Source organism: Oryx dammah, unplaced genomic scaffold (genome assembly GCF_014754425.2).
Source record: "Oryx dammah isolate SB20612 unplaced genomic scaffold, SCBI_Odam_1.1 HiC_scaffold_25, whole genome shotgun sequence".
Lineage (NCBI taxonomy): Eukaryota > Metazoa > Chordata > Mammalia > Artiodactyla > Bovidae > Oryx > Oryx dammah.
In genome coordinates, this window is record NW_024070209.1 from 2913131 (window position 1) to 2922842 (window position 9712).

General features: G+C 55.6%; 1 protein-coding gene across 1 annotated transcript in view; it reads right to left on the reverse strand.

Moving 5' to 3' along the window:
* Positions 1–9412, reverse strand: part of FAM178B (family with sequence similarity 178 member B) — a 101804-nt gene extending 92392 nt beyond the window's left edge. The window contains exons 1-4 of the mRNA XM_040224797.1: positions 9367–9412; positions 8785–9206; positions 7746–7807; positions 4433–4528 (exon numbers count right to left, since the gene is read on the reverse strand). Of these exons, the coding sequence (XP_040080731.1) occupies positions 4433–4528; positions 7746–7807; positions 8785–9206; positions 9367–9412 (626 nt within the window). The remainder of the gene's footprint in view (positions 1–4432; positions 4529–7745; positions 7808–8784; positions 9207–9366) is intronic.
* Positions 9413–9712: the final 300 nt, after the last annotated feature.

Sequence of the window (9712 nt, forward strand, 5' to 3'; positions counted from 1 at the left end):
GTGCAGGTACACAGACATGCACACAACAGCCTGCACACATCTGACACGTGTGTGTGTGTGTGTGTGTGTGTGTGTGTGGTGCAGGTATACAGACATGCACACAACAGCCTGCACACATCTGACACACCCAACCATGGTCCAGGGTTATCCCGAGGGAACAGGATGGGGGAGGGGAAGGAAGGGGAGACATTTCCTGTTTACTTCAAACAACAGGGTTTGGCTTGATTTTGCACTAACATAACATACACTCAACAGTAATAATAACAAAATAAAGCAAGCCACAGGCACTGCACCCCTTCTTCTCATCACAGGAAGGCCGGTACCCAGGCTGCCAGCTGGGCCCTGAGACAGTCCCAGGCTGCCAGCTGGGCCCTGAGACAGTGAACACGGAGGGGACACGGCCAGGGGCTCCTATGAGTGTCCGGGGCTTGACAGCCGGTGCCGGAGGTGGACAAGCTGGGCTGGGGGCCCACCAGCTGCCAGGGGAGACCTGTCACTCTCTGGCCAAGTGACCCAAGGTAAGGGAGGTCATCCTAAGGGTGAAACGGCACACCAGATGGGAATGACATCGGAAAACCGGACAGATTCTGACCTCGCAGACTTCGGAAACAGCCTCAGCAAACCACCATACAAATGGTACAACAATTTTCTGTTTTGTTAATTCATTTGCCGTTTGAGTTTTTGAGTATCTACGGCTTCCTATGTCCACAAAGGGTTGGACACGACTGGGTGACAGAGCAACAACAACAACGGCTTCTTAGGTTGCTTTTATAATTTTAGAAAAAGTAGATTATTAAGAGTCTGTAAGAACCAGACTCATCTGTAGAAAGCTCTCGGCTCCTGACCCCAAACCATCACTCAAAGGGGGTTTTGTGATATTAAATACAATGTATGTGCATTATTGAGAGCTCTGAGATGACTCTAATTGAGGACTTCCTGTGCAGCCCAGAAGTGAGGATAAAGGGTGATGCTGTGGTATAAATATCCTCCCCTCCCTGGCACTGGCATACACATAAAGGGCTTTTAACTTTAAGGGCTAGAGAATGCAGGATGTTGTCTGTTCAAGACACAGGCTACTCTTGGAGCAGGAGCAGCTGATCAGCTCGGGATGACTGGGGGCCTTCCTCTGCCGGGCAAGGGTGGGGGGTTACGTGACTCCTGGTCACTGGCAACCAGTCTGCCAGATGGGGGCCAGCCCTCCGGCTTGGGCCTCAGCCCTTCTGGACCCACACTCCTGCATGGCACCTCCCACCCACTCCGGCCCCACTCAGGGATGGAAGAGGCTGCTGGGCTTTGTACATCAGTGAGCAATTTTCTCTGAAGCAGAGAACCGTAGTGACCCATCAAGATGATCACACATCAAAACAACCACCTCAAAGTGGCTGTTGTCAGAAGAGGCTGTCTCAGAGTACTACTTCAAAAGGTCACGTGCCCAGAGGATTATCAGCAATTTCAAAGCCTGGAGCACCAGCTGCCCAGGTTAACTCCCTTTCTGTGGGGAATTTTAAAAGCATCCAGGCCACAACTTACAAAATCCTGGATGCACTCGGGAGAAAGGGTAAGAGCTAGGGAGATTATCCAGGCTACAGAGATGTCTTAAACCATTTACTTCCAAGGCTCTCCATCCAGTCAGTGGGGACCGTGGGAAGTGAATCCCCAGCCCCGACAGAGAAAATTGCTTCATTACTCATGACGCCACCAAAGCCTCTGGCCCAAACCTGCTGATTCCATCTGCCAGGAGTCACTGTGTGCCCGTCAGGCACCCTTTCCCTGTCTCTGGGCAGCACGTGGAAACTGGGGCCAGCTACAAGGCTGCTGCTTAGTTCTTTAGTCTGACTCTCTGCGACCCCATGGACTGCAGCCCGCCAGATTCCTCTGTCCATGGGATTCTCCAGGCAAGAACACTGCAGTGGGTTGCCATGCCCTTCTCTAGGGGATCTTGCAGACCCAGGGATCAAACCCGCCTCTCCTGCATTGGCAGGTGGATTCTGGACCACAGAGCCACCAGTTAGGAGACAGATGTCCCTAATCCAGGCTGCGGACCCCTCCTGCCCATTTCAGTAAACAAGGCTTTCGCTGCCACACAAGCAAGCTTGCCATTGCGACCAAGCAGCACAGCCAAGCAGGCTGTAAAGGCCCTTAGAGCCAGAAGGAACTCTTTACAGCTCACATGCTTCACAGACAACCTGCTGAGCCCGGATCTGAGGCGAACCACACGGGGCTCCTGAGAGAGGGGCCCGGGGAGTCTGTGCGTGTGGGTGGACACAGGATGCTGACTCAGTGTGGGCATTCCAACCAGACCGCCCAGCTCAGGCCTGAACAGCGTCACCCAGACACAGAGAGAGCGAAGCCTGGACAGGCGGACAGTCCAGGGCCTGTGGAGCAGCCTGCCCCTGGGTACGTGGGGGCACGCGGTTCCTGAGGGAGGGAGGGGAAGGAGGAGGGAGGAAGGAAGAATGGAAAGGAAGGCAGACAGACAGACAGAAGGGTCTGTCCTGGCTCCACTTTCCCCTCAGCTGCCGCCCGATCTCCTCTCTCGCCCTCCCCTCTCGGTCTCCTCTGAACCTTTTCCAGGGAGGCTCACCCCTGGTCACCCACCGGAGCTGCTCCTGTCAAGGTCACCATGACCTTGAGGCTGCGCCCTCGGGCCCGTTCTCTCTACACCAACTTCCTGGTGATCTCATCTGGTTTTGTGGTTTTAAATGTCACCTATACATGGTGATTCCCAAGCTGGCCTCTCCAGACAAGGAGGTCCTTGTCTTAGTCTCACCCCAGGGGTCCCACAAGTGAACACTTGTTCCCGTGCCTGCCACCACCCCCAGCCTACGTCATTCAGCCCTCCCCAATTCGAGTCAACCCCGACCATCCATCTGCTCAGGCCTCAATTCAGGGGGTCCACGCTGATTCCTCTCTTGCTCCCACAGCCTCCATCCAGCTCGTCAGCAAACCCTGTCAGTTCTACCCTGAAAGTCTACCCAGAACTTGCCTCCTCACCCATCCTCACTCTCTTGGATTACTATCATAGCCCCCTGTGCCCCACCCCCAGTCTACCCTGGACGCAGCGGCAGACCTGCTCAGCTGATTGGCAACCAGCTTCACGCAGCCCCCCCGACCTCCACTCCCCACCTCCGCCCTCTCCTCACTGCTCCTATGGCAAGGCCCTCCCAGGGCCACCCCTCGCCATCTCCAGGACTCTGCTGAAAACCTATCAGCTCTCGGAGTCCCCGACCCGTCGCCCAACTCTCACAGCACCCCCAACACCACCGACGCCCACTGTCTCCTTTCTCATTAGCCCTGGCCACCAGCTTCCTGCATTCACCACTGCACTGCTGGTTTCCGGCCCTGACCCCGAGCAGCGCGAGGGCAGAGACCTCTGTCTGGCTCTGTTCCTGTTGTATCCCAGAGTCTGCACAGTTGTTCAGTCGCTAAGTCGTGTCTGACTCTGTGATCCCATGGACTGCAGCATGCCAGGCTTCCCTGTCCTTCACTGTCTCCACAGAGCCTGATGCAAAGTTGCACATAATAGATGCTTGTTGGATAGACGGACAGATGGAGAGACAGACAGATAGACAAATGGATGAATGGAAAACCAAGTGCCCTGAAGATGGATTCAACTGTGGTCCTCGGGCATCTCCGTGGTACAGAGGAATCCAGCCCTGGTTCCAGCCAATAGGCCAGGAGATTCCAGCCCAGATGACACCTCTGACAGAGGGCACTTCCCTTCCCCGCACAGGGGAAGACAAAGGTGTCACGTGGCTGTATATTCTCATTCAAAAGCAGTGTTCTTTTAGACTGTGGCTTGAGATCTGGTCCCATGAGTTTGGGCAGACAGGCAGGGAAGAAAAGGCCATGTTTTATACCTGTGTATCCTCAAAGCCCCACACTAGATCCTGACACACAATGGGAGAATAAATATTTCTTGAATCAATGAACAGATGTGGGATTATGAGGAGGCAGCTTGACAACTTATCAACAGCACACAAACCTCTGGTTGAAACGGTCCAGGGACTTCCCTGGTGGTCCAGTGGCTAAGACTCCATTCTCCCAATGGAGGGGGTGCCCAGGTTCGATCCCTGGTCAGGGAACCAGATCCCACAGGCCACAACTGAAGACCCCACGTGCCTGTGTGTGTGCTCAGTTGTGCTCAGTCCTGTCCAGCTCTTTTGTGACCTCCTCTGTCCATAGCATTTCCCAGGCAAGTAGACTGGAGTGGGTTGCGTGACACAACAAAAAGCAAAGATCCCACAGGTTGCAACTAAGACCCAGCACAGCCAAATAGATAAATATTGAAAAAGAAAGAAGTCCAAAACAAAGGACAAGTCAGCACTTAAACCCTCTGTCTGGAGAGGCGGGTGTGTGGACTGGGCCCTGAGTGGGTAGACCCTCCCTCCTGAGGGTGCCTCTCCCCCAACCTGTCCCCACATCCCCCTACCTGTGCTCAGGCGTGAGCAGCACTTCGTCTTCATTAAGATTCCAGGCTCTGAGGTCAGCACAGTCCAGAAGAAGTAGCTTCTCTTGCTCCTGCTCCCTGCAAGGAGGTGAGAGGTGTCAACCAGGGTCAGCCCAGGGCCTGTTCATCCAGCTCCGTCACAGGGCCCCAAGGGCATCCTGGTGCACAGCCAGGCCCAGGCACGGGGATCAGGGAGCCCAGGACCCTGTCTCCCTGCACAGAGGCTCTCAAACTCAGATTCCAGCAGTGGGGTCGGGGAGAGGGCCTGCGTTGCCTGAAAGACGACAGTTTACACCACACAACTTCAAAGTGAAGAGCTGACTCATTGGAAGAGACCCTGATGCTGGGAAAGATTGAGGGCAAAAGGAGAAGGGGGCAGCAGAGGATGAGATGGTTAGATGGCATCACCACCTCAATGGACATGCTGCTGCTGCTGCTGCTGCTAAGTCGCTTCAGTCATGTCCGACTCTGTGCAACCCCACAGACGGCAGCCCACCAGGCTCCCTGTCCCTGGGATTCTCCAGGCAAGAACACTGGAGTGGGTTGCCATTTCCTTCTCCAATGCATGAAAGTGAAAAGTGAAAGTGAGGTTGCTCAGTCCTATCTGACTCTTAGCAACCTCATGGACTGCAGCCTACCAGGCTCCTCCGCCATGGGATTTTCCAGGCAAGAGTACTGGAGTGGGGTGCCATTGCCTTCTCCACAATGGACATGAGGTTGAGCAAGCTCCGGGAGCTGCTGAAGGACAGGGAAGCCTGGCGTGCTGCAGTCCAGAGGGTCGCAGAGTCGGACACAACTTAGCACTGAACAGCACCACACTGGGGCCTGGGCCTTGCCTCTCTGCTCCCCCTGGGCCCAGTGCTCCCCATGGGCCTGTGCCCATGGCCGCCCTGGGCCTGCCTCTCCGGTCCCGGCAGTAGCCCCCAGGGCTGCTCCTTCCTTCCTACGCGTGCCTGCCCTTCAGTCTGTTTCTTCCTGCAGCCCTGAGCGCTTCAACTGCCTTTCCAACCAGCCCCACTGCAGCCCTGTGAGCTGACCCTTACTTTGCAGGAAATCAGCTCCCTCACCTTCGGCCCTGACTACACACAAACTCCGAGGGGCACCAGGCCCCGCTTTGACCTTCTGCACTCTTATTCCCTCCGGCTGTTAAAGGAGCCCTGGGAGCCCCACCCCTCCAGCCTCGCCCTGCCCTGTGTGCTCACCCTGGCTTTGCTCACAGGTCCTCGTTTCTCCAAGGTTTTGTCTCCTGCCCAGCCACCGTCTTGGACTGGGCTAGCTGGATGACTGCCAGCCGAAGGTGGACAGCCCTTGGTCCTCAGGTGCCCAATTCTGAATTCCTCTTCCCAACACAGGCCCCAGCCACCCAGGGCGAAAGGTCCCATGGGAGCCAGCTCACCACCACTCTCTCTCACCTCTCACACTTCCTGTCCATTCTCCACAATGCCACCTGGGCAATCCCCTTAAACACATGGGAAAACCTGCTTGAAATCCGTCCGTGACTTGACCTTGTGTTCACGAGGCCCCGGTTCACATCTTGGTTGCGGCTCCTGCTCTGGCCTGCCCCCACACTCTGACACAGAGTATTCCAGTCCCAGCACCATCTGCCCGACATGCCTTTAGATGTGTGGTCGTTCCCGTTGCTCTCCCAAATCTAATCCTCCATGGTCCAAGGACAAGGATCCCCTGGGGATCCATCCCAACCTTCAGGCTGAGCTAGATGCTCCTTTTCCAGCCCCCTCTGTGTGTGTGCTCAGTCACGCAGCTGTGTCCCGACTCTTTGAGGTCCCCTCTGTCCATGGGCTTCTCCAGGCAAGAATACTACAGTGGGTTGCCATTTCCTATTCCGGGAGGTCTTCCCAACCCAAGGAATGAACCTGTGTCTCTTGCGTCTCCTGCACTGACAGGCAGATTCTTTACCACCAGCACCACCTGGGCTGTGAAATACTATTATCACTGTGTTCAGTTTCCAGGGGAAAATACGATAATGCCTGCCACACATGTGTTTAACCCTCTCCGGTGGGGCAAGAACATGGGGCTGGGAAAAACAGAGGCCAGTGAGGTGCTATTCCGATAAGAACCCGAGCATCCGACAACAGCAGTGCCTCTTTCTATGTGTAACTTCCACAAAGGGAGCTTGCAGCCACTGAGCAAAAACAACCCGAGAGATGGGAAGAGGACACTGAGAATAAGCCTGTGGTCAACGCGCTCCTGTCAGACGAAGTGCAGGTCCAGGGTGAAGCCCACCTGTGCCCAGGCCACCGTGGGATTCTAGTATCTTCACTGCAGACAGGACTTCAGTGCAAGCCAACCACGTCATCTGCTTCCCAGGGGAGAAACAGCACTTGTACTGGTTTCCATCCCCCCACTGTGCCTCCCTAAGGGATTTCTGGTTCTGATCCCCTGTGACTTTCGCTTTAAGAAACCAACTTCAGGCTTCCCTGGCGGGTCAGTGATAAAGGATCCACCTGCCATGCAGGGCACACAGGTTCGATCCCTGGCCCAGGAAGATCCCACATGTTGCAAGACAACTAAGCCCGTGCCACAGCTCCTGAGCCTGTGCTCTAGAGCCTGGGAACCGCGACTACGGAAGCCTGAGTGCCCCAGAGCCCTTATTCTGCAACAGGAGAAGCCACCGCAACGAGAGGCCAGCTCGCAGGGACTCTCACCTCAACTACAGAAAGCCCGTGAGCAGCAGTGAAGACCCAGCACAGCCATAGCTAAACAAATCCTTTTTAAAAGAAAGGAAAAAAGAAACCGACTTCTACGTGAGACAGGCTCACTGTAATCCCAGGGGGAGGGCAGGTGAGCTAGACCAAGCGCTACAGGAAAACTGCTCAGGGGCTGGCCTGGGCCAGGGCGCAGAGAAGGCCAGCTCCTTATGCCTGCCCCCGACCCCCCAGCACTGTCAGCACCATCGTCAGGCTGCACGCCTCAGTGTCAAAGCCGTCTGTTTGCTCCACTTCCCTCGAGCCCTTGGATGGGAGCTGAATGAGCCCCAGACTGGCAGGAACTGGGCAGAACGGGGCTCAGGTAAAGAGAGAACCAGGAGCGAGGTCTCTGTACGTGGTCCGGAGCGGCGCTCTCTGCCTCCGAGATGCTGTCCTCTGACCCCCTGCCACTCCCGAGTGCTGGTTATTCACCAGGGTACACGGGGCACTCACTTGGGAGGCCCGCTGAGGCGGGGAGGGGAGTAGGCTGCTTTATCCTAGGAGGAATTTGCTCTGAGTCTTCAAGTACAAACGAACGCTGTAAAATTACCGCTAACCTCAAAGAAATGAAGACCCTTTCTGCTTACCTCTTCTCTTGCAATAAGTAATCCAAGCTGTTGACATAGCACCCTGAGCTCCTAGAGGCGAGCTGGCGAAACCATACAGGAATGGGCATCAAAGACAAAGACAGAAGGAGAAACAAAACTGATCAATGTTAAGCCCTCTGTTTAGTTTACTTTTCTGAACAGGCAGTACATTGACTCAATTAAAACAATCGGAAGGCATAAGGGCACACAGCCCAAGGACTTCACCGCCACCCCTGGCCCCTTGGGCCCCACCCCACAGGTGGCCTCAGGTGTCCACTGCTGGAGACCCTGTTCACACAGAGAAGCAATCAGGAATACATCAGACTCTCCTTCAACACAAATGGTAGTGTAGTACACCCGCTATTCTGTACTGAGCTCTCATTTTCAATTAACAATATGTAATTAGGGTCATTCCATATCAACACTAAAGAGATAATTTTAAAAAAAACCCACCACTTCCCTGATATTCTAAAGTATGATAATGACGTAATTTACTAGTTCCCTAGTGATAGGCATTTTGGTTACTGGCAATCTTGGGCTATTACAAATAAATAGGTCCTGTTCTTAGAATACATTTCCTGGATCTACGGGCGCTCAAATGTCCCCATAGTCTTCCCAGCAACCACGGTTTATTCCCAGTAATGAAGTTCATCACTGAAGTTTCCACTTTGGAATTCCCAAGTCGCTGGACCACAGTTAGCCTGAGGCTTTGTGCCTGACCTAGCCCAGATCCATGACCTCAACCTGGGCTGCGAAAGCCTTGAGGGGCCCCGCACCACCCCAAGCATTTCTGTTAGGAGTTAGGGGCAGAAATAAAGGGGGAGACAGCCCAGCCTCAGGGGCCTAAGCTCCCAGTCACAAGGGCCCAGGGCCTGGGGAGAGGCCAGAGGGTGTGGAGAAAAAGCTATGCTCCAGGGGAGGGGCCGAAGGAGGGTAGTTGGGGTATGGCTGAAGAGGAGTGGCCACAAAGGGATGGCCTGGCAATGACTCTGGAGAAGTGGCCAGAGAGGGGTGGCAAGGAGGGGAGGCCCCGGCTTACCGAGGAGTGGGCACCCATCCCAGGAGTTGCAGCCTCTGGGCTGGTCCCTGCCACGTTCCAGAACGGCTCTCCCAGTGAGACCAGGCCTCTTAGTCGAACCAGGTCCTGGGGCTCCTGCTCTGACACCTCAGGGCGCTGGTGAGCCAGCCTCCTCAGGGCCCGAGGCCCTGGGGCTGGGTCCCCCCTGCTGGCCGGTGGGACGTTCAGGTTCAGGAACTCCACAGGTGGCGGGCTCCAGTCGTTGGAGAACGTGTTCCCGGCGGCCTGCATCTTGGGCTTTTTTGACAACTTGGAGGCTGGAGCAGAGGTGGGACTGCAGAGGCGCCGGGTGGGGTGCGGGAGCCCCTGGTACAGGGGATGGTCGAAGCAGCTGCCCTTCAGGTTGGCCAGGAGGATGGGCCTGGTGGTGGCGGCCTGGTCGTCTGCGGATGGGACACAGAGCTGCGGTGTCCCCAGTGGCCCACCACCATCCCAGCCCCCAGGCCACTCTGACGGAGGAAGGGGCAGCAAGCAAGGGGAGACTACCAACTGGGTTTTCCACTCCCTCATGGCCCCAAACCTGCACAGGTGAGAGATACCTACCTTCTCTCCAAGGAAGGTCTGGCACCGCCTCCTTGGGCCTGGCCATCGTCAAGCCCCTCGGAGTTTTCTCCTGGAAGGAACCACCTGTCAGGTGAGGCTAGCCTTTGAAAAGGCAGAGCCCTTGAGAGGAGGGCCCTTGGCCCCTGGGTGCCCAGGAAGGAACTGCCCTCCTCCAGCTCCACGCGAAGGACCCAGCACGTGCTCCATGAACAGCAAGTTGCTAAGGTCAAGGAGGCGCCATCTGACCTCTCATTTCAAGGATGCGATGCCCAAGTGCACAGACATCAACATTTAAAAAACCTGTATGAAATGAAAACAAGCACAGCCCAGACGAGAGGCCATATTC